Source organism: Balaenoptera physalus, assembly GCF_965194825.1.
Source record: "Balaenoptera physalus genome assembly, chromosome: 1".
Classification (NCBI taxonomy): domain Eukaryota; kingdom Metazoa; phylum Chordata; class Mammalia; order Artiodactyla; family Balaenopteridae; genus Balaenoptera; species Balaenoptera physalus.
In genome coordinates this window covers 59,063,850-59,089,691 of record NC_138882.1, presented here as the reverse complement: position 1 = coordinate 59,089,691, position 25,842 = coordinate 59,063,850, and the positions used below count along the sequence as shown (strand labels likewise).

General features: G+C 37.9%; 1 protein-coding gene across 1 annotated transcript; it reads right to left on the bottom strand.

The window, feature by feature from the left end:
• Nucleotides 1-2,658: 2,658 nt before the first annotated feature.
• Nucleotides 2,659-24,971, bottom strand: CENPL (centromere protein L). The gene is made up of 5 exons (XM_082438670.1): nt 24,831-24,971; nt 20,746-20,922; nt 16,651-16,902; nt 10,848-11,390; nt 2,659-8,857 (listed from the first exon to the last, which is right to left on the bottom strand). The coding sequence occupies exons 2-5, from the start codon at nt 20,917-20,919 to the stop codon at nt 8,786-8,788; spliced, it is 1,041 nt and encodes a 346-aa protein (XP_082294796.1). The 5' UTR covers nt 20,920-20,922; nt 24,831-24,971; the 3' UTR covers nt 2,659-8,785.
• Nucleotides 24,972-25,842: the final 871 nt, after the last annotated feature.

Here is a 25,842-nt window from a genome sequence, read left to right as displayed (position 1 = left end):
ACTGCATGCAACAGTTCCTATAATAAACAGATAGATAGGGACTTCCCTGTGGCCCAGTGTTAAGACTCTGTGCTCCCAATGCAGGGGGCCCGGGTTCAATCCCTGGTCAGGGAACTAGGTTCCATATGCTGCAACTAAAGATCCTACATGTGGCAACTGAGACCCAGCACAGCCAAATAAATAAATAAATAAATATTTTAAAAATTAGCTAGCTAGTTAGCTAGCTAGATGATAGATGATGATAGATCGATAGATAGATAGATACAGATCCCTGGTCAGAGAACTAGATCCCACATGCCACAATTAAGAATCCGCATGCTGCAAGTAAGACCCAGTGCAGCCAAATAAATAAATAAATAAATAAATAAATCGTCTGGCGGGGTGTAGACTGGAAGAGTGATCAGAAAGGAAGTTATGGCTGAAAAAGGTTTGAAACACAGCGTAGTTTTGCTAAGTAGCAAGAGTGGAAAGGGCATTCCAGACAGAGTAGCATGTGCAAGATATACAGAATAAAGTCAATGAGACAAAATGGACTGTTTGGGGAAATCAAAGCAGTTTGGTTTATCAGGAGAATAAAATGAAAAAAGCCAAGTGTCCAGAAATAAGACAGGAGAAGCAGGCAGCCGGCAGGTACCATCATAAAAGACCTCATTGCCAATAGTTTCCTCTCTTAGCTTTCTTTTCTGATGTTTATTCCCCAAGTCTTTTTTTCTGTGTGGGTGTGGTGGCTAGGTTCCAAGATGCCCCTAGTGATCCCTGCCTTCTGATCTCTGTGTAATCCCCTCCTGCACTGCGCTAAGGTTGGTCTGGTCTGTGAGTCTAATTGTATGCTACAAAAGTGATGGTATGTCACTTCCAGATTAGGTTATAAGAGACCCTGCTTTCATATTGGGTGTCTTTCTCTCCCTCTCATCTCTCACTCTGGGAGAAGCAAATACATGAAAAAAAAGAATATAACAAATCCATGAATGCCCATGTACCCACCATCCAGCTTCAATTTTTAATACCTTGCTAATCTTGTTTTATCTATTCCTTCCCACTCTCACTTCTCCCACCATCACTGGAGTATTTTAAAGCAAATCCCAGGCATCATGTTATTTCACTCACACTTGAATATTTAATTTTTACATGTAAGGTCTACTTATAATAACACTATCACATCTGATAAAATTAACAATTCCTTAACATCACCTAATACCCAGTCCATATTAAAATTTCCCTAATTATCATTTTATTTATGTTTACAATTATACCTTGGAGTTTGCTTTTATTCCTGTCCTTTCATTTGCTCATTTGGTTAAATTGCTTTTTTGTTCCTTTGCTCAATCATTTTTGGAAATTCTTCTATAGTCTCTGTAGTCTCTATTCTATGTATATATGTGTATCACCCCATTGTAAAAGAAGTAGTCAAACTTACATTTCTCTATAAAGATATTCAAATTGAATAATATTTAGAAATACTTCTTAAGGACATATGTAATATCTGGACAGCCCATTATGTCCCTTGTATCATTGTTGTCATTCATTTCACTTATATATAGACATATATAAATACATGTTTATATGTATATAATTTATATTATGTAATATATTTATATATAAACACATACTTATGTATATTATATATAAGCATACATAATCAAACATTGTTGTATTATTTTGAACTGTCATGTTATATCAATTAAGAGAAATAAAATTTTTTACTTTACCTTCACTTATTCCTTCTTTGATGTTCTTCATTACTTCATACAGATCCAAGTTTCTGACCTATATTGTTTTCCTTCTCTCTGAAGAACTTCTTTTAACATTTCTTGCAAGGAAGTTCTACTGATGACAAATTTCAACTTTCACTTGTCCAGGAAAATATTTGCGCTTCCTTCACTTTTGAAAGATAATTTCACAGAATTCTAGGTTGCTGGGTTTTTTTTTTTAACACTCCACAGTCTTCTTGCTTGCACAGATTCTGAGGAGAAGTCAGATGTAATTCTTATCTTTGTTACTCTATAGGTAAGGTGTTTTCTTCCCTCTAGCTTCTTTCAGGATTTTTTCCTTATCTTTGACTTTCTGTAGTTTGAATATTATATGCCTCAATACAGTTTTTTTGATTTTTGGTTTTTTTTTAATCCTGCTTGGTGTTCTCTGAGCTCCCTTAATCTGTGGTTTGGTGTCTGGCATTAATTTGAAGAAATTCTCAGTCATTATTGTTTCCAATATTTCTTCTGTTTCTTTCTCTCTCCTGGCATTCTCATTGTGTGTTAACAGTTGAATCTTGAACACAGAAGGTTAGGGGCACCAACCCTCCACACAGTCGAAAATCCATATATAATTATAGTTGGCCTTCCATACACACAATTCCTCCATATCCATGGCTTCTCTGTATCTGCAGTTCCACACCTACAGATTCAACCAAACTTGGATCACATAGTACTATAGTATTTACTATTGAAAAGATCTGTGTATAAGTGAACCAGCATAGTTCAAACCCATGTTGTTCAGAGTCAACTGTATGTTATACCTTTTGCAGTTGTCCCACAGACCTTGGCTATTGGTTTGTTTGGGTTTCTTTCTTCAATCTTTGCTCTCTTTGCTTTTCAAGGATTCTATTGATATATTCTCTAGCTCAGAGATTCTTTCCTCAGCTGTGTCGTCTACTAATAAGCCCACCAAAGGCATTCTTTTTTTTTTTTTTTGGCTGCATTGGGTCTTTGTTGCTGTGCAGTTTTCTCTAGTTGCAGCGAGCAGGGGCTACTCTTCGTTGCGGTGTGTGGGCTCCTCATTGTGGTGGCTTCTCTTGTTGTGGAGCACGGGCTCTAGGGTGCGCAGGCTCAGTAGTTGTGGTGCACGGGCTTAGTTGCTCTGCGGCATGTGGGATCTTCCTGGACCAGGGATCAAACCTGTGTCCCCTGCATTGGGAGGTGGATTCTTAACCACTGTGCCAGCAGGGATGTCCCCAGAGGCATTCTTCATTACTGTTACAGTATTTTTTATCTTTAGCATTTCTTTTTGGTTCTTTCTTAGGATTTCCATTTCTCTGCTTACACTGCCCATCTGTTCTTGCATGGAAATACTTTATCCGTTGGATCCCTTAACATATTAATCATAGTAGATTTAAATTCCCAGTCTGATAATCCTAACATCTGCCATGTCTTGCTCTGATGCTTGCTTGATGTGTTCCTTCAAATTGTTTTTTTTTTTTTTTGCCTTCTGATATGCCTTGTAATTTTTTTCTTGATAGCCAGACATGATGAACCACGTAAAAGAAATTGCTGTAAATAGGCTTTTAGTAAGGGGGTAGTGAGGTATGGGGAGAAGAGAAGGGCTCTGTAGTCCTGTGATTAGGTCTCAGGCTTTTAGGGAGCCTATGCCTATGGACTGTGAACTTCACAATAGTTTCTCAATTTTTTCTCCCCATTTAGGTGGACAGAATGGCTAGAGCAGGCTAGTGTTAGATATTTCCCTTTCCCCAGGTCAGTTAGGCTCTGCATAACTAATCTCCCCTAAGGGCAGACCTTGTTAAGAAAAACCAACTGCTCTGGTATATTTCAAAATTGTTCTCTTTCCCTCCCCTCTACCAGAAGCATGAGAATTTTTCTCTGATATTTACTGTAGGAACCTGGTTGAGCTCCTGGAGGTAAATCTCACAATAATGTGAGGGCCCCCCTGTGACCAGGTTCTCCTGGAGTTTTTAATTCTCAGGTTTATCCACACTGAGCCTCCAGCAATTCATCAATTATAATTCATGTTTTCCAACCCTGGCACTGGTTCCTGCAGTGGTTTCTGCTCATGAGCCACTGCTCCTGTAAGCCATGATTCCCCATATTGGCCTGTTTTTCTCTCCAGTCTTGGAGGCAGCAGTTTGTTCTGTGTCCTCCCCTTTCTTACAGACCCAAGAATAGTTGATTTTTCCATCTGTTGATCTCTTTACCTGTTAGAACAGAGTGGCGACTTCCAAGCTCCTTACATGCAGAACTGGAAGCCAGAAGTGAAAGGTGTGATTTTAAGTAAAAAAAAAAAAAAATCATGAATCATCCCAATAGATGCAGAAAAATAATTTAACAAGATCCAACATCCATTCATAATAAAAACCTTCAGGAGAGTTCCCTGGTGGTCCAGTGGTTAGGACTCGACACTTTCACTGCCAGGGCCTGGGTTCAACCCTTGCTCAGGAAACTAAGATTCTGCAAGCTGTGTGGTGAAAAAAGAAAAAAAAACAGAAAAACAAAACCAAAAAAAACCTTCAACAAATTAGGAATAGAAAAGAACATCTTTAACCTTATAAAGGACATCTATGAAAATCCTACAGCTAACAGCATATTTAATGGTGAAATATACTTTCCCACTAAGATCAAGTGCAAGATAAGACTGTACATTCTCACTACCTCTACCTGCCATTGAACTGGCAATTCTAGCCATGGCAAGTTTGCAAGAAAAAGAACTAAAAGGCATCCAGATTGAAATTAAGAAGTAAAACTGTCTTTTTTCAATGGCATGAATCTTATATATAGAAAATCTGAAGGAATTCACTGAAAAAGCTACTAGAATAAACAAGTTCAGCAAGATCATAGGATACAAGAGCAATATACAAAATCAATTATATTTCTATACACTAGCAACAATCCAAAAATGAAATTAAGGAAACAATTCCATTCTCAATAGCATAAAAAACAATTTAGAAATAAATTTAACAAAAGAAAGTGCAAAACTTGGACACTGAAAACAATAAAACGTTGTTGAAGAAAATTTTGAAAGATTTAAATAAATGGAAAGATATCACGCATTCATAGATTGGAAGACTTAATATCATTATGAGGGCAATACTCTCCAAATTGATCTACAGATTCAAGGCAATCACTATCAAAATCCCAGCTTTTTTACGAAGATTGACCAACTGATCCTAAAATTCTTATGAAAATGCAAAAAACCAAGAAGAGTCAAAACAATCTTGAAAAAGGACAAAGCTGAAAGACTCACCTTCCTGATTTCAAAACACACTACAAAGCTACAGTAATCAAGACAGTGTGGTACTGGTATAATGACTGACATTTAGATCAACGAAATAGAATTGAGTCCAGAAATAAACCCAAACATCTATGGCCACTGATTTTTAAGAAAGGTAACAGACAATTCAATGGGAAAAAGATAGCCTTTTCAGTAAATGATGCTGGAACAAATGAATATCTGTATGCAAAATGATGAATCTGAATGCTTACCTCACACCGTACATAAAAATTAACTCAAAATAGATTACAGATCTAAACTTAAGAGCTAAAATTATAAAATGCTTAGAAGAAAACATAGGAGTAAATCTTCGGGACCTTGAATTAAGCAATTATTTCTTAGATACAACACCCAAAGTACAAGAAACAAAAGGAAAAATTTGACAGATTGGGCTTCATCAAAATTAAAATTTGCATTTCAAAAATAAATGAGTTCGTTCGATATTTCCAAAGTTAATATTACAGAGTTTCTACTTAACTTACTTGATTTTATAATTGTATACCTTTTCTCTTACAATTTTAGAAATCTTGGTTTCTAACATTGTTATAATTACATATATTTTATACTGTTATGAAGAGTGGTAAAATAACAATACCAATATTATTAAAATAAGATAACTCAATGCAATTTAAGATTCCTTTGCTGCTCTTCTTTTCCTAGGATATAGCCCACTGATGATATACAGTCAAAATACAAGGATTTAGAGATACTAAAAATGATTCTTTGTGTGATTATGGTCTGAACGTAATATAGTTAGGTTCATTTGTTTTCAATTTTTAAGGATTGCTTTTCTTTCTTTTTGATCTAATTTTGTTTCATAATTACATAAAACACTTATATGGTTCCAAACTATAAACAAGGAACATTCAGATGAGTCCTAACTTTCATTCCTGTCCCCTCTACCCAGTTGGTTCCCATCATTCCATTAGCAATCACTTTTACTAGGTTTTGGTTTATCCTTCCATTGTTTTTGTAGGGAAATATACACACATACTCATATTCCACCCCCATTCCTTCCATAAAAGATAGCATACTATACACTCTATCCTCACCTTGCTTTCTCACATAACAATATATCCTAGAGAGAACTCCATGGCAATATTAGCTATCTTCCTCAAACCCTTTTATAATTACACAGTAGTAGTTCACTGTGCAGGTATACCATAATTTATTCAACGAATCCCTCTCTGATAAGCATTTGGATTGTTTTTAGTCTTGCTATTACAAATACTGTTGGAATAAATAGCCTCGTTCCTGTTTCATTTTATAGTTTTGCTAGTGAATTTTGGGGATAGAATCCCAGAAGTGGGATTACTAGTCAAAGGGTAAATCACACATAATTTTGTTAGATATTGCTAACTTCTCCATGAGGTTGTACCACTTCTAACAACATTTTACCTGTTTTCCCTTTTCCACTCTTGTCCACCTACAACTCATTCTCCAGCATATCTTATAAAATCTTGTAAGATACAAATTGGATCATATAACTCTTCTGCATAAAACTTCAGTGGTTCCCCATTGCATTTAGAATAAAATCCACTCTCTTCATAGTACCTGTAAAAACTTAGATGATGTGGATCCTTCCTCTCTGTATCAGTTAGCATTAGGTTTGACTATGAGCAAGAGAACCAAAGTAACAATAGCTTAAACAAGATAGAAGTTTACATCTCTGATACGTAAGTCTGGAGGAAGAACATCCCGGCTGGCACTGGACTTCAGCTTCAAGAAGTCCTCAGGGCACAAACTCCTTCCAGGCCATGCTCTGCTGTCCCTAGGACCTGACCCTTATCCCAGTGACCTAAAAGAGCAGCTAGAGTACCAGTCATTTTATGTGTTCCAAACAGCAAAACTGGAAGAAGAATAAGGGCAAGGGGTACAGGCCTACTGTTTATTAACGAGATTCCTAGAAGCTCTACATGACACCTGCATTTTTATGCCATGGGTCAGAACTTAGTCATATGACTGTACCTACCTATGAGAAATGCTAGAAAATGTCATCTTTATTCTGGGCAACCACACGCCCAGCCAAAAATTGGGAGACATAACACAATGGAACAAGTCTCTGCTGCACAGTCTTTTTTTTTTAATTTAATTTTATTTATTTAATTACTATTATTTTGGCCACATGGCATGTGGGATCTTAGTTCCCTCACCAGGGATCGAACCCACGACCCTGCAGTGGAAGCACAGAGTCTCAACCACTGGACCGTGAGGGAAGTCCCTACACAATCTCTTTAGTTTCATCTCATACTACTCCACCCTTACCATGCTCCAGACACACAGACTTCCTTTACTCTTCAAATAAGCCAAGCTCTTACCTGTCTCAAGGCCTTTGCTCTCGCAGTTTCACCTGCCTAGCACATGCTTCCTCAGATCTTCAAACAGCTGGTTCCCTCTCATCATTCAGGACTCAGCTCAAATGTCACTTCCTCAGAGAGACCTTCTTTGACAACTGTATATGAAGTAGGCACTATCCCAGTCACCCTTTTTCATACTGCACTGCCTTATTTATAGCATTTATCTCCATCTGAAATTATTTATCTTTTGCCTTCCTCTACTAGAATATAATTTCCACAAGACAGGGATCTTTTTTATCTTCACTACTGTATCTCTTTTTACCCAATACAATTCTGAATAGACAGTGGGAGCTTAATTTTAGTTGAATGAATGAATGTCTGGCTCCAAAGCCCATGCTTTGTTCACTACTTCTGCTGTGCCTAGTATATGTGAAATAATACCCCATTCCAGAAGTTAGTCCTTGTTTTTGAATCACAGCCTATTATAGTTATTTTCTTTCAAAGAAGATTTTAAAAAACATTGTTTCTAAAGTAAAACAAAATCTTCCTCTGCTCAGTGAGTAAAAAGAAGAGTTTTAGATATAACATCTCGTGCACATCTAAGTTGTGCAATTTTGTAGTTTTCATCTGCAAAATATAGGAGTTGGTTAAAATTAATTCACTTAATCTACAGATATTTAGCAAGCACTGTGCTAAAACAAAATTAGGGACATGAAAATTACATAATATAATCCCTGCCCTCAAAAGAGATTCACAGCTGCCTTTCAACTCTACGATTTGTATGATTCCATATAGTTGTTGTGTAACCTTTGTGCTAGAGAAAAAGCCTTGACTTCCCATTCCTGAGATATTTATTAAAGATCTGTCACCAAGACACTGATAAACACAAGGCTTCCTTTTAAAAGTGAATATTTAATTCAACATTGCAATAAGAATTAAACAGCATTAAAAACAGAAGCGTATTAGTGGCTTAAAAAATGTATAGTAACTTTAGTTTCCTTTGGGGAGGATTTTGATTGCTGGTTCTCTACAGCAAAATGATGCTAGGAAAATGTCTGTAGAACATATAAATTCTCTCTGAATACAAGTCTAAAATGCTTAAAATTAGGGATTAAAGGTTTTAAAGATGCAAATCAGAGATATTCAATATTAGAGGTATCTCATTTGAATCCTAAAAATTTTGACATAGTAAAACATTATATATTTCTTAGAAAGATGGCCAACAAATTAATAACTCGGCATATTCTAGAGACTGGCATCCCAGATGACCAGGACTATATTACACGAGCACCTGGCTGTGGTTCATCCACTACCACCTTCTTTGTTCTTCTAGATCCTTCTTGGCTTTCATCTGGGTAACTCCAAGGCACTGTGAGGAAAACAAATGCACAGATGCCCATTTCTCCTGCAGTCCCCCTCAGCATAGCAATCAGGCAGATAGTCAATGAGAAAAAGGTATATAATCCATAACTTATAGTCCCCACAAGGCCTCACTCAATTTGAAAAATTGCCAGTTCTGTCAAATATGCCAACACTCCAATAAGGTATTTATGACACAAAATCTGAAAAAAAAAAAAAAAGACATTTAAAATTAAAATACAATTACTTATAGCAAAGCAGTTTGATATTTGATAAATATTCCAGGCTTATTTTAAATTCCATATCTACAAGCTAAGCTATGAATATAAACCCAAACCATTGCTGTTCTAAGTCAAATAGACTTTACTTAATAAAGATGACTGACTTTAATAAATTTACAACTATTAGTCAATGGTGCTTAGATGGAATTAGACTAGGGTTCTTATTTATCCTGGCTTCCATGGATAAGCTAACTATCTGCCTAAAGAGAAGGGGGAAGAAGGAGTATCTATGAACCCCTTAGACTTATATGCAAATTGAGTGTCTACATTTTCTAGAAAGAGTTCCATAGCTTCCTTCTTCTCAAAGGGATATATGATGCCAAAGTGTCTTGTAGAAACTAAGCAGAGGCAGAAACCTGGTTAATACATTAATTTCAAACTTTTGAGAGGCAGTACAGTGTTGCAGTTAAAAGCATAAGCTTTTGAGTCAGATGACTGGGTTTAAATTCCAGCTCCATTTATTAGCTGTGTGATCTTGAAGGAGCCTACTTATCCTCTGTGCCACAATTTCCTCTTTACAACCTATGCAAATAGGTTGTTGTGAAAACTAAATGGGACAATATGTGTAAATGCTTACTAATGCTTGGCACAGTTAGTGCTTGATAAATGTTACCTTCATCATGGCATTACTTGAATCTAGGAGCCACAGTTACTGTCTTAGATCCTTACAAGAGGCCCTTAGAATAGACCAGATAAAACAGGGTCACCCTTATATTCATAGATGGATAAGAACACATTATATAAAATAGTTTTAAAATATAGTTTACTAATAGAATGTGAGAATATGGAAATAAAATTTTAAAATATAAGGACTTCATGAAATTGAATTCTGAGGTGCTAACATGTAAATTTATTTCTTTATAATGTCAAAGTAAGATGGAATAGTATAATATTTCAAATTTATTACTGTGAACCATAGTAAGAAATAAATTTAACATCATGACCCAGTACAAGCAAATGTATATCCTTACTACATGTTATATATTCTCATTTTTATATTTTCCACTCTATTTTTCTTTTGTTTTTTAAAGCTGGTTTCTTCCCATCAAATTACTTCCTAACCTACTGCTGCACTGTGACCTCCAGTCTGAAAAGCATTAAAATAGTGCTTATAAGATAGAGTATGAACTTCTTGGAACCTAAGAGATTAAGTGTTTAAATCTTGACTCTTCCTCTTACTAAGCTATCTTGCATGTCACTTAAACCTATCTTGGCTTCAGCTTCCTTGTTTTAAAAATAAAATAAATGTAGATAAAAACACCTAACTATAAGGTTGCTCTAAAGATTAGAGTTAAAGTATGTTAAACTCCTAGCACAGTGACAAGACCAATATTCATGAGTGCTTATTGTGGCTGTATTTTAATATATTTAAAATATATTAATACAATACACTTAAATATATTTAGGTGCCTACTCTCAGTTGTTGTTGTTTTTTTTCTCAGTTTATTTCTGATACTTTCTCTAATAAGGCCTTCATAGACACTAAAACAATGTCTCTATTATTTCTTTCCCAGTAGGGATAGAAAAGCCTAAAATATAAAGATGATATTTTACTTCTGTGTTTCTACTCTAATTTTCTTATCTAACACACAAAATCCTCTGTTACTCTGATAATTATTTCAAAGTTGACAAGAAAATTCTGAAAATTTCAAAGTTACTACAGAATAAGTCATATTATTACCAAAGTCTATGGGTACACAGTGTATAGTATCCTTCCACTATAAAGCTGCATATAGAAGGCTTAAGACTTTTTAGTAAACCATTTATAAAGCATAAAACAAAATCTCTCTACTGTCGTCAATCGGCAGACATCCCAAAGTGTTTCTTCAATGTGGAAAATACAATTGCCATACATTCTGAAAACTATGCAACAATAAGGAAAAATTACTTAACTAGATTTGCTCAAACTAACCTTTATTTTTCCATCAGTATGTGCTGAAGCTACAGATGTTGAAACACGAACCAATCTTGTGGCTGATAAATGAATTTTGAAATGCCTATGGAAATGTGAATACAGGCAGTCCATGAATAAGTCAACTTCCTCCTGGGTAACTTCCCCAGGTGTTTTGTGAACACTGTCCCACAAAGCTTTTGCATCTTCTGGATGTATGGCATAAGAAATATCCAGACTTTGAGGGCTACAGGGTACAGACCAAAGAAATTCAGTAGTAGCCATATAATGGTCCATTTTGCATGCAGTCCACATAGCAGCCATCCAGGAAAGATTAAACGCATTGATTGCTAAGGGACGGAAATAACAGTCAAAAGTTTTCTGAAACCAGGTTCCAATTATGGCTGTATTAGTCTCTGCACCATTTGCAAGGAATAAGGGTAGACAGGTGAAATCTTCTGAAACAGTCTCCAGAAGACTGTCTCCAAATATACAGCAGAACCAACCAGTCCACAACACTTTACCTTCTCTGTGCTCAGATGGCAATTGAGATTTTGACAGAATCTATGAAGAAAAATCAAACGGGTTCATTAAATTCAAAAGTACATCTCCTCCTAAAGTGCATCTTCTCAGCATTAATTAGTACATTTAAAAATAAGAAGATATGTAGTATTACCTGCCAAAAACCACAGAGATAATAGTCTCCCTGATCATTATTAGGGTGTATCAAGTTAACTGACCTTTCTCCTAATACTCTTTATTAGGACAGACATGGTATATGGCAAGATCTTGGTGCAACCAAAATGCAAAAAGGGGTGCCAATATGGTATAACCAGGTACAGTACCCTGAAAAAAAAATCTCAAAATCTCAACTTGAACTTCGTCTTCCAATGCAGGGGGTGCAGGTTTGATCCCTGGTCAGGGAGCTAAGATCCCACATGCTTCCTGGCCAAAAAAACCCAAAACATAAAACAGAAGCAATATGGTAACAAATTCAATAAAGACTTTAAAAAAATGTAAAACAAAAACCTCAACTTTAGAAGGGGACTTCCCTGGTGGCGCAATGGTTAAGAATCTGCCTGCCAATGCAGGGAACACGGGTTTGAGCACTGATCCGGGAAGATCCCACATGCTGTGGATCAACTAAGTCCGTGCGCCAAAACTACTGAGCCTGCACTCTAGAGCCCACGAGCCACAACTACTGAAGCCCGCGTGCCTAGAGCCAGAGCTCCGCAACAAGAGAAGCCACTGCAATGCGAAGCCTGTGCACCGCAACGAAGGGTAGCCCCCGCTCACCACAACTAGAGAAAGCCCACACGCAGCAACAAAGATCCAAAGCAGCCAAAAACAAATAAATAAAATTTTTAAAAAACCTTTAGAAGGGACTGTAAAAGGTCACCAAATCCAATGTGCTTGAATTATTCCACTGAGGAAGACGTCACTATTTCCTAAAGCAGCTCTGTCTATCCACTTAAAATGTTCTTTCATATGTTAGGCCCTATAGTTTCCAACCACTGGTCCTACTTTCTTCCTTATGTGCATGTAGATGAAATCTAATCTAATCTCTCTTCTACAGAAAAAGCCCTTCAAATTTTTGATGATCCTTATCATATATACTGCTATGGTCAACATCTCCAGTTTCTTCAACCGTTCCTTCTATGACATACATTCAAGTGCTCACACTATCTGGACACTCTTCTCTGAAATTCTTTGGCAAAGGAATCATTCATAAGTGAACATAATTACTTCAAAAAGGTCTGATTACAGGACTGTCACCACCTTTAACCTAGATTATACTCCTACTAATATAATCTTAATAGTTTTCTGGTTTTTAGTTGACAGCTCTACATAAATTAGCCCTACATACTCATGTTTGCTATTAATAAGTAAATCCCCCCCCAACTTACACTGAGGCAGTAAACTTATTCCTATTAAAATTTTAATCTCTTTCAATTTGACCCACTGTGTCAATCCATTCAGCTCTTTTAGAATCTTGATTATATTTTCCAGCAGATTGACTAATCCCTCAAACTTTAAATTTGTAAATTATATAACAAACATACCTTCCAGATATTAATAGAAGTTTTAATTAAAGTTTGACCAGGACAAGGTGAAGATCACAGCCCTATATTATATCCCTTTAGAGATGATCATTTAAACAATTATTTTTGCCATTTTTCTCCTTGTTCAAGAAGTTATAAGAGACTTTCAAATACCTTAAAGCCAGATGTATTATGTCTATCACGTTTTTATAACCTATAAGTCCTGTAACCCTGGCAAGAAATGAGATTTAGTTAGAAAACTATTAGAACACTATACTAGGAATTCAAGAGGTCATTTCTATTCCTCACAAGAATATTTGCTTGCCTGATGACATGCAAACCATGTAACTTCTTTGGGCATCAACTGCTTCAACTTGACAGAGACTGCTAATTATCTACCCAGTATCTATTTTTCCTTCCACAGTAAAACAGTGCTTTCACTTGGGGTGGCAAAGTACCCACTAAAAATTTTTTTCTAGTCTCCCTTCCATCTGGGATGTAAAAAGAAGTAACTGTTGGGTGTCAGCAAGTCTCGTTAAAGATTTACTCAGTGGCAGGCATCCTGTCTGACTTTCCCATCTTCCTCCTACTTCTTGCCTTGAACTTACATATAGTATTTAGAGCTCCAGGAGCCAATTTAGATTATAGTGTGACCATAGGAGGGAAGCCATGCACCAAGGATGATAGAGAGGACAGAAGGAGCTTAGATTATTAACAATTTCATGAAGCATTTACCAGCCTGGAAAAGCTTACCTCTGGACACTTTTTTGAAAGACAAGTAAACCTCTATTGTCTTTAATTCACTGTTATTTAGACTTTCTGTTACATGCAGCTGAACCTAATCCCAGTAATCCTGAGATCCTTGCCAATACTATGATCTATACCAGGGGTCAGCAAACCTTTTCTGCAGAGGGCCAGATAGTAAATATTTTAGGCTTTGCAAGCCATGTGATCTCTGTAGCAACTACAACTCTGCTGTTGTAATACAGAAACAGCCATAGATGATATGTAAACAAATGAAAGGGGCTCTATTCCAATAAAACGTTATTTACAAAGCCAAGCAGCAGGCCATAGTTTGCTAACCCCTGATCTATACAAATAAACAAAATTTCAACTGTTTCAGAATTTAATTTATCAATGACTAAAATGAGTTAATTTAGCAGAAACAGAAGAAGCAGGCATAAATAATAAAATAAATCTGGTTTCTTAATAAATCAAAGGACAGTCCCATTACTTTTATATACTACATATAGGAAGGAATGTAAAATGTTACATTTCTGAGAGTAACTTGGTGTGATACATCACAATATGCAACAATGTTACTTTTTTGCTAAAATTCTATTTCTAGGATTTTAATCCCACTAAAAACCATAGAATTATACAGATAAATTTACAAAAACGTAAAATTTACATTTACATTTAGTTACTCAAAATGACATGAGTAACTATCTACAGCACTGATTATTAGTAAAAAAAAAAAAGCCATAATGCAGAAGTATGGGCAATATGATCGCAATTTTAATAGATACAGACAGCCAAATAGATATATCTAGGTTCATGATGGAGTCTGTAATTTCCTTATAATGTCTTTGTCTAGTTTTGGTATTAGGGTAATACTGGGCTCATAGGATGAATTAGGAAGTATTCCCTCTGCTTCTATCTCTGAAAGAAATTGTAGAGAATTGGTATAATTTCTTCCCTAAACGTTTGGTGGAATTCACTAGTGAACCCATCTGGACCTGTTGCTTTCTGTTTTGGAAGGTTATTAATTATTGATTCAATTTCTTTAATAGGACTAGGCCTATTCAGATTGTCTATTGACAAATAGATGTATACCAAAATGTTAAACTGTGGTTTTTAACTTTCTTTGTTTTTTTTTGTTATTTTTTTTTACCTTTAAAATATTTATTGGAAAGGTAGTAGTCTCATATAGTACAAAATTCAAAATAGAAATGTACACTTTGAAAAGTTAGTCTACCAGCTACCTCTGTCTACCCGCCTCCCCCAACTCAGTTCTTGCCCCCAGAGCCCAGTTACCAGTGTTTCGTGTATCTTTCTGGAGCTGCTCAATGCATATGCACAATGCAGCTTTTAATTTCTGTTTTTAAGAAAATGTACAACAAAATCTTCTGCTACATGCAGAGTTTAAGTGTTTTTGCAAATACATGTATTATTTTTTCCTCTTTTATGGCCCCTGGCTAACATGTCTTGTTCAGGAAAGCCGTTCATATTCCAAGATTGAAAACAATTTTCCTATATTTACTTCTAATACTTTTCTATTTTGGTTTTAAATTGACATCTTTAAACCAACTGGGTTTTTATATTTGAACAGAGTCTGATATAGGTGGGGATCTAATTTTATTTTCTTTGAAGTATGGCTATTGAATTGCTTCAATCCCATTTAATCCAGCCTTTCCAATGGATCCAAATCATTTAATATCCAGGTCCCAAATCTCCAGCATCAGTAAGAACCACCGAGGATAGCTTCATCCCACAAGTCCCACTCCTGGGTGCTACGTTTGCCAGGATGCTTCTTCTCTCTACTGGACCTTCTTCCCTCCTGCATGGTGTCCCAATCATGGGTGCTCTTCTTTCCGTACTTGGACTTCTCTGTGCTTCCTGGCACCACTTTGGCCTTCCTCCTGTTCTCTTTGTGGGAATCTTCATCCTCTTTATCCCTGTGGTGCTTCCTCTTCCACGATACCTGCTCCTCATCGCCATGTCCTCCTCCTCCCTTCTCCCTGGACCTGCCAGTGCAGCCTCTGTCTTGATCTCCTGCCTGATGGACACTGGTGTGGTCCTCTGAGAAGCAGCTGGCCTCTTCTGTGTGTTGTGCTGTGTGGGGGCCAGTGGTCATTCCTTGCACAGGTGGGCTTGGAAACCACCGGTTATTGAAGAAATGGTCGTGTTTTTTCTGACAGTGATTTACAGGTTCCAGTCTTTGCCGGAAGTGATGAATATTGGACAGTGTGGGTAAGTGGCTTTCCACTGTTTTCGGCCTTTTGTAGGAACTGGAGGACTTGTGGGGCCTCCTGAAGGGGAATCTCTGCTCCAGCATTGGAGGTCTGGGTGCAGTGTGGTCCTTTTCTCTGTACACAGAGTCTTCTGTCCCCTTTCTAAAGCAAACCTCTGGTTGTAATCCTCTGGCTCTTTGCTTTCTAATATAATCCTGAAGTTCACGTTGAAAAGAGTCATAAGTCTTAGAATTTTCCATTATACTGACTATGGATGAAACTCTGGAGTCACCACCATGCACTAGTTTACTGAGAGAAATTTCCACAAACAGATGGAGCCTCACTTCCTCAAGCCTACAAGTCTTTGGGGTTGTGTAAGTAGAAGATCTGTGGGCCCACAGAGAGCAGAGGTTCGCCTGCCAAGAACCTCAAAAGGAAAGAAGGAAGGACGGAAGGAAGGAAGGAAGGAAGGAAGGAAGGAAGGAAGGAAGGAAGGAAGGAAAGAAGGAAGGAGCCCTAGCTAGGGGTAGGTTTTACTCAGCTCCAGGGGAAGAATCCCAACTTCTTCGCAGCTCAAACTTCTCTCTTTGTACTTTTATGTATTTTCTAAGTTTTCTAAAATAAACATGATTATATTGTAAAAGGAAAGAAACTTTTTTTTTAAGTTGGTCATATCTAATTACTATAATTTGATCAAACAAGACATAAAATAGGTTATAAATCACAAGCTTAAGAATTTTAAAAACAGTAAGAAAATATCACAATTTCTAAATCAAGACAACGCACATTCTTTTCTCCTAGGAAGCAAGTACTGCTTATATGATATACCTGGACAAGAAATGCTTCAGGGTCTCTCTGTGTTGCTTTCATTCCCAGGAGAGTAGAGAAAATCACTTTGATGTTGAAGTCGTCTCCCACTTCCACAGCAAGTCCTTTTTGCTTTTCAGCAGCAATAAATGCATTCAGAAGTCTAGAATACTCTTTGAAATTAGTATAGGAGAATTTATATAAGGGAGTTAAACTATATAAAGTCCATTGTTTATGCAGAAGGAATGCAAACTTTTGAGGATCAACATCTTCCTAAAAAAAATCAGGACAAAGGAAGTTTAAGAATTAGGGAACATTAGTAACTAAGAACTTAATCACAGTATCTTAAATATTTAAAACAAAGCCATTACTGGGTACCTGATCTTTGCATCTGCTGTACTTTCCCTTTGGAATGTTCTTCCCAGGGAGTTCACATGGCATGTTCCTTTCCTTCATTCAGGTCTCTGCCCAAATGTCACTCAAGAGGCCACCCTATCTAAAGTAGCACCTGCACCCATTCCAGCTTTGTCACTCTATATCTCCTTAACATGCTTTATTTTTTTCACAGCACTTATTATTATCTGACATTAGGTACTTGTCTGATTTTTACTGTCTTCACTACTAGAGTATGAGTTTGATGAGAACAGGAATTTTGCCTATTTTATTCACTATTATATCTCTAGCACCTAGAACAATGTCATCTAGAACAGCTGTTCAATAAATATTTATTGGATGAACAGTTATATTTGACTTTTAGAAACTTCAAATTACAGAGTTTAAAAATAGTCACCACTATATTCCTGGAGCATCTAATTTGATTGGTTTTAATTAAGTAATTTCTAAAATTGTTTGGCAGTAAATTCACTCCATCACTCTAATTCAGTAGATTAAATAAAAAGATAAGTGGGAGTATTTTGGCCAGGCTCTATTAGAATCACAGGGACCACTAAAAACAAAACACTTCATTTGTATTGGCACTATAGCAGTGCTGAAGGTCTTCACATACACCCCCACATAAGCTCCTAGTTTTATCCTGAATTGAACTTTTCTATAGAATCCATACTTCCACAGTCCCCAAAATCTTTTGGAACTTTCACCACAGTTGTCCACTTGACAAAAATATTTGTTCTTACTAGAGTACTCATGGAAAAGCTGTAAACTTTTTTCTTATTACTATCAAAAGATTTGGGGAAAAAAAAGGGGGGTCCAATGGTTAGGACTTGGTGTTTTCACTGCCAGTCCCCGGGTTCAGTCCCTGGTTGGGAACTAAGATCCCTTAGGCTGCGTGGTGCGGCAAAAAAAAAAAAAAAAAAAAAAAGATCTGGCAAAATTATTTGTATCATAGAGAAAAGGAAACACTGAACTGGACATTCCAGTCTTTTTTTTTTTTTTTTTTTTTTTTACTGTTGCAATGTTTGTTTTTTTATTTTTCCAGTCTTTAATTTATATACAATCTCTGTTTTCTGGTCAAGAACCATAACTTTCATTACCAGGACTAGTAATTTTTCTTTTTTTTCTTTTTTTTTTTTAATTTATTTATTTTATTTACATTTTATTTTCGGCTGTGTTGGGTCTCTGTTGCTGCACGCGGGCTTTCTCTAGTTGGGGCAAGTGGGGGCTACTCTTCGTTGTGGTGCGTGGGCTTCCCATTGCGATGGCTTCTCTTGTTGCTGAGCGCAGGCTCTAGGCATATGGGCTTCAGTAGTTGTGGCTCGCAGGCTCTAGAGCTCAGGCTCCTTAGTTGTGGCACATGGGCTTAGTTGCTCCGCGGCACGTGGGATCTTCCCGGACCAGGGCTTGAACCCGTGTCCCCTGCACTGGCAGGCGGGTTCTTAACCACTGCACCACCAGGGAAGCCCTAGTAATTTTTCTTTAAAAAATTTTCACAAAAAAGCAAAAATTTTCTCATATGCCAAAAGATACTAGACCCACAACACAGACAAGAAAAAGTTAAAAGGAAAGTGTGGGTGTGATCAGCCAGATTCCTTGCTAAGTGACTCAAAAGCATCCATCAAACTTGTATTGACGGCACTTCCCTGGTGGTGCAGTGGTTAAGAATCCACCTGCCAATGCAGGGGACACAGGTTCGAGCCCAGGTCTGGGAAGATCCCACATGCCACGGAGCAACTAATCCCATGCACCGCAACTACTGAGCCTGCGCTCTAGAGCCCTCGAGCCACAACTACTGAAGCCCGAGTGCCTAGAGCCCTGGAGCCACAACTACTGAAGCCCACGTGCCTAGAGCCCATGCTCCGCAACAAGGAAGAGTAGTGCCCGCTCTCTGCAACTAGAGAAAGCCCTCGCCCAACCACAAAGACCCAACGCTGCCATAAATAAATAATTAAATAAATTTATAAAACAACAACAAAACTTGTATTGACTGGGGCTTTATTTCATAGTTCAGTAAAATTACAAATTACTAATGTTATACACAGGGGTTTTTTTATGAATGATCAAAACAGAGCATGTTGCCACCAGACAAATCTGGAACAATATAAACACGAAAATAATTTAGTAAGGAATTAGAAAAATTTTAAAAACAGGAATTCATGAATCTGTACTGATAAATAGATAAATAAATGGAACAGAAATGAGAAGGGCCTAAAATAGAATGCCAAAGGCTGGTTGGTAAATATGGAGGAAATAGAGATGGAAAATCATTATTTTTCAACCATCACCATAAAGATGGGATTAGGCAAAAAATGTCAATGGATGAAGGATGTAAAGTGTGAGGCAAAATTTTGATGAGGCACAGGATATTTGTATTATCTTAAAGTGTCTCCCCACAGACTGCTTATTAGTTGCAGGGGGGAAAAAAGCAGTAATTATTGGGCAACACGTTGACAAGATGATCAAAATTAACATCACCTATGTGCTACCAGATGTTATTCCCCAAAAGGATACAACACGACCTATACAGTATTCCAGCCAACAATACATAATTTCAATCTAATCTTGAGAAAACATCAGACAAATACAAAATGAGGAACATTCTATTTAAAAAGGGAAGAGGAGGAAACATATTCTTCAAAAATGTCAATGTCATAAAAGACAAAGAAATATTGTGGAAACGTCCCAAATTAAAAGAGGTTAAGGACGGAACTAGAGGATGTCATACTAAATGAAGTCAGAAAAAGAGAAATATGACATCCCTTATATGCGGAATCTAAAAGAAATGATACAAATGAACTTATTTACAAAACAGAAACAGACTCACAGACTTAAGAGAAGGAACTTACGGTTACCAGGGGGGAAGGGATAGTTAGGGAGTTTGGGATCGATTTGTACACACTGCTATATTTAAAATGGATAACCAACAAGGACCTACTGTATAGCACGGGAACTCTGCTCAATGTTATGTGGCAGCCTGGATGGGAGGGGAGTTTGGGGGAGAAGGGATACATGTGTATGTATGGCTGAGTCCCTTTGCTGTGCACCTGAAACAATCACAACATTGTTAATCGGCTATACTCCAATATAAAATAAAAAGTTAAAAAAAAAATCAACCAAGGGCTTCCCTGGTGGCGCAGTGGTTGAGAATCTGCCTGCCAATGCAGGGGACACGGGTTCGAGCCCTGGTCTGGGAAGATCCCACATGCCGCGGAGCAACTAAGCCCATGAGCCACAATTACTGAGCCTGCGCGTCTGGAGCCTGTGCTCCGCAACGGGAGAGGCCGCGACGGGGAGAGGCCCGCGCACCGCGATGAAGAGTGGCCCCCGCTTGCCGCAACTGGAGAAAGCCCTCGCACAGAAACAAAGACCCAACACAGCCATAAATAAATAAATAAATTAATTAAATTAAAAAAAAAAAAAAAAAATCAACCAAAAAAACAAAAATTTTGTCACCATTGGAGAATGCTAGGAAACCAACCCCAAGCATTATTTTGAAAGCTAGTAAATAAAGAGAAAGAACTAAAAAAAAAAAAAAAAAAAAAAGAGGTTAAAAAACATATGGTACTGATAGTGTGAATAATTGTTATAGCTGTTACTCATTTATTTTATTACCACAGGGAGTAAGAATATACTAAAAATACTATAAATAGTAACAACAATTGAAATGTTTCATTCACAGACATTCTCAATTATTAGTAACACAAAGGAACACAAAGAGCATACCTGCAGTGGTGAACACTGGGGAATTTTCCTTCGAGGTGGAGTCGGGATAAATGAAGTCTGCTTCCTGACTGATTCTAATCGTTTTTGCAGAGGGGTGGCACCTATAAAGTAATCTTTAAGCCTTGAGGATGCACACTGTCTAGGAGTCGATTCTGGTGCATCATAAGAATCCATGGTCTACATAAAAAGAAATAAAACCAGAATTCTAAACACTAAAAAGTTAATTCATGCTCATAGTTTCACTGATTCCTCTATCTACTATAAAGGAATTCTTTCTCTCTCCCTCCTACTCCCTGCCCCATTTTGACTTTTTAATCAAATCCTATATCTCTCATTGGCCATAGGCTATTTTTATGAACATCTTACAGATAGCTCAAACACAGTTATGTTCAAAACTAAATTCAACTCCTTCTGTCCTCCTTCCAAAAGCTAGCTGGTCCATTTTCAAATTCTTGTCAATTTTCTAAGTTAATTTAAATTTATTTAAGTAGTCTCCCACTTTCATTTTTTAACAATCATTAAGCACATTCTCTTGAATTTTTCCTTCCTCAGTCTCTCCATCCATTCCCAAAGCTAATTCCTTAGCCCGGTCTTATTACCACAACTAAACGTTCCATATCTGAGAGTAATCCATTTTTCAGAAATGGTACTTTATTATTAGTCACCTGTGCAAAAAACTTTACAGTGATGAGATAAATTCTACTCTTCTGCTGGGTATTCATAACTCATAATTCAGCTTGTCCTTATCCTACTTCTCTTAAACATAAACACATTCTTGTCGTCATGTGTTTGCTTATCAACTGTATTCCCTATCTCAAGTGTTCTTTTTCCATTCCACCTCCATTAAAACCATGTGTGAATTTGATCCCCTTTCAAATAGTAGGGTTTTGTTAACCTTTTTCCCCCCAGAATACCTATGTTACACACTTCTGTCTGTGTCTGTATCAGTGGCTCATTCTGGGAAGCAGTGTGTGTGTGTGTGTGTGTGTGTGTGTGTGTGTGTGTGTGTGTGTGTGTGTGTGTGTGTGTGTGTGTGTACAGAATGAGATCCTCAGGGGTAAATATTTTGAAAAAGCCCAAAAGCCCTCTAAATGAGTCTAACAAAATCCCTCGAGAATATTCTACAAAACCTTTGGAGATTAATAATACACCAGCCCACACAGCTCTCTTCAATCACCTAGTCTCTAGCACTCATTTTGGCCCGAATTCATCTACTTCCCTGTACTATTTTTTTGGTGTGCATTTCTTCTCTTCCCAGCAAAACTAAACTACTTTGACTGAAATCATGCTCTTTGTATTTCTCTTGTATAATTACCCTAGTATAATGTTGAATGCTGTTTAATTGTTAAGCAAGTATTGGTTTAATTGAACAGAAGTATTTCATGGAACTCCAAAATTGAAAGGAATTATGATTTAAAAGTTATAAAAATTACTCTCAAGTAGTGGCACAGTTACCCTTTCAAAAATTTTTTTCACAAATGAAGAGCTTTATTTATCATTATATTTAAATTTCATCATGTCAAAGTATGACACACTCTATATCTTGAACCAAACTCCATAAATTAAATATATAGTTCTCAAAACTCAGATAATGCCCAGAGAAAGATCATATACCATACAACTTAAATAGCAGCTACTCTAAAGCAGTCTGGCTTTAAATGCATACAGAATTGTCTATTCAAAATGGAATTTTAATCAGTCCCATCTACACTGAATGTTTCTTTCAAATCTGTTATTTGGAATAACTGCTAACATTTATTGAGTATTCATCATATGCCAGGTAACTTTCTAAGCCCTTTAACAAATATTATCTCATTTAATCCTCAAACAACTGTATGAGGTGGGTTATTATATTCCCAGTTGACAGATAGGAAGATAAAGAAATTAAATAACTTGCCAAAGTCATACAGCTAAAAATGCCAGAGCCAGAATTTGAACCAAGACAGTCTAACACCAGAGTGGGTGCTCTTACCTCCTTCTTGCACACTGCCTTTCAATAGGGATCAATTTCAAGGCAAAATAAGCCCTACTAAATTTGACTCCTTAAAAGAGAAATTCTATGAATTCCAAAAGGATTTTAAAGTCTATCTGGTGAGAGAAAGACTACTAGCTCTGAAAGGACTGGTTTTGAGAAAACATTTCCCTTGAGTAATTTAATACTGCAGTAATGTGAAATAGCCCAATCCATGCATTAAAGATTAGAAAATGGTTTATACCTATTTTACTTTCTCACTCCATACTCAATAATGTGTAATTTTGCCCCACCAGATAATTAAGAGGTTAAAAATATAGCTTGACTTAATATTTTACTGTCCCAATATTCTTCCTTCCAACTGTAAGGAAAGAGGTCCTCTTACTTGCTTTCTAAAGCCAATCCATCAACCAATATTCTAGATCTCCATGTCCCTTCACATTTCCCTTGGGCACCATCTCCCACGTTTATTTCAAACCTCTATCATCTCTCATCTCTACTTCACAGGATACTTTTCTTCCACTGCCAAGCATATTCTTGTATTCCTAACACTAAAAATTTTTTGTTTAAATCCTATCCGTCTCATTCGTCTTGAGACCAATTTCCTGGAAATACGGTATACAACTATTGCCTCCACTTACTAATAAATATTTTATTGGAAATCTTCAGCAACCTCTCTTATGAATCCATCACTATAAAGGCACGGCACTTTTGAAGATTACCAATAATATTTTTGCGAAAACCATGGCCAAATACTTGGTTCATCAAGTTTGCTCCTCCTTACTCCTCTAAACTTTGTTACCTTGTTGTTTTCAGACACTCAGTTATTTCTCCTCCTTGTTTCTTATGGTTCCTTCTGACTCATTTGCTGATTCCTATCCTTCCTCCAGTCCCAACAGTGCGTGTCTCCCCAGACTCTGAAATCACTCATTCTCCATATGATAACATTCATTCTACATATGACTCCTAAATCTCTATTTTCAGACCTTTGCACCTGCATTTCCAATTTCCTGTAAAACATTAAACTTTTGTGTCCTCAAACTCATTAAGTTAAAGCTAAACATTATTTCACAATCAATCTTTCCCTTCCAACTACCCTGTTTCTCAGTAATAATTCCACTCTTCCTTCTCATTTTCCTCCCTGCCCCTTAAAATACTCCTTAGTCAACTTTTACTCTTCCCTCAACTTCACGTTTACATCCGAATTAGCATCAAATTCTGACATATTTCTTAAAAGCATACATACTAGCCCTCTCAGATTTGGCCTTCACTTGCATTCTTAATTATAGCCATTTATCTTATTCCCAGTCTTAACCCCTTTCCCCAATCCACGACTAGTTTCTCCATAGACACCACTTTTATCTTGTCATTACCTTGCTTGAGATGCCATAACAATCCCACACATCTTCTAAATAAATGAAGCCCAAACTTCTCTACCTGGGTTTCAAGGCACCTGATCATATTATCTGATCCTATCCAGGTTCATTTTCTACTACTTCAGTTCTTACCCCAAGATCCATGGACAAAGGGTCTTTCCAAAATCTAAAAGCCCTCTAAGGTTGGATGCAAAATGGTGTATGCGTGTGTATCTGGTGGGAGAAGGGGGTGAAGAAAGGTCCAGGAGATGATTCTTTAAACGGTAAAGAGCCACTGCCCTACCCCCAAACATGCACCCCTTCCCCTAGGCTGCTCCTCACCCTCCTGCTCTTCATGCCTGTCATGTTTGCCTCTGCTCCCGGACTTTTTTATTCAACCTATTGCCAATTAAGACTACTTCTCCACACCCATTTGTCTGACCAAATCCAATCTATCCTTCAAGTTTCATCTCCTCAGGAGAAGCTTCCAAGCATCCACAGAGCTAGCTCTCCGGCCGATTCCTCTTGCACTTGCAGTTCAGAGCACACAATTACAACTCAGTTGTTTTTCTTGTGCTAAATCCGTGAAGGAAGGGACCCTGACTTAAATCACTTTTGTACATCGTCACCTAACGCCAATGCTAAGCAGGTCGTGTGAAACACATCTAAACCCCCAAGTATTGTAAAGATAACGACCACACAACAGGGCAAAACACAAAGTTTACTGCCACGCCCGGACCAATAACAAAGCATCTTACCAATAAAATGCCGTGATGACGCTGTCAACCATTCCCTTCACGAATCATTCTTCAAGTCTGGATCCAAAACTACGTCGAAACTGAAATCCCCCGAAGTAAAACAGCCGCCAAAATGACAGCGAAGAGTAAGTCCGGAGGAACCCCTGGCGCTCCCAAATTCCCTCTCGCTCCACCACAGGTGGGTTCACGACGGACGCAAACGGGCCCAGTAAGATTTCCGTTCCCGCAGGCGCCAGCCGAGCCCGACACTTCACGCCGGGAGGGACATTTCCGCTGACTCAGCCACCCAGCTCCACGACCCTCGCTCCTGCGGAGTCTGCTTCAGCCCACGGAGGGAAAGGGCAAGGGACAGTGTGTCCCAACTCGCCCCTCTCCAGCTGAGCCCTCAGGGGCCAACGCCAGCTCCAAAATCCCGCCGTTAAGAAGCAGCAACCTTGCGTTCAGCCGCCTCCTCAGTTTAAAATCGTTTCCCGACTAGCTCTGCGGCAGGACGCTAGACGCCTCCATGGCGCCGATTTCAAGTCAGTGAAGCAACTACGGTTGCCATTTTGACTGAGGGCACGGGAGCGCTCTAACCATTATCGTCTACTTTCCTAATCGCGGGGAGTTAATCTTCCGCGCTTTTCTACCGGTGCTAAACGGACCTTCAAATTTCCGCCCATAGTAAAGATGGCGGCATTCCCTGTGCTCTGACTGGTTGACTCCTTCCACCGTAATCTTGGTTGTTCGTGGGGTGGGTTAAGGAGCGCTTGGCTCCCAGCGGCGATCTGTGTGTGGTTTCGGGCCCTAGAAACATTTTGGATTTGCTTGCATTCCTCCTTCTGAAGACCCGAGGTCGGCCACCAGGTTTGGGAGATTTGAAATGCGGGGCTGATTTTCCTCCCTGTTTTCCAGTTCTGCCCGCGGGAACCTTCTGGGAAGCGTGGAAGGATGGGAAGGGCGTGCGCCTGCTGACCGGCCCCGTGCGGCCTCTGCGTGGCCGCGGTGTCCCGCCTTGGCTGCTGTATGGAAT

Bases quoted from the DNA above. Each gene is read 5' to 3' on its own strand.
- CENPL (XM_082438670.1), bottom strand. From the start codon at position 20,919: ATGGATTCTTATGATGCACCAGAATCGACTCCTAGACAGTGTGCATCC. The intron at 11,391-16,650 runs GTATATCATATA...TTTTCTTCATAG, and splicing joins CTGAAGCATTTCTTGTCCAG to ATTCTGTCAAAATCTCAATT. The intron at 8,858-10,847 runs GTTAGTTTGAGC...TTTTTTTTTCAG, and splicing joins ATACTGATGGAAAAATAAAG to ATTTTGTGTCATAAATACCT.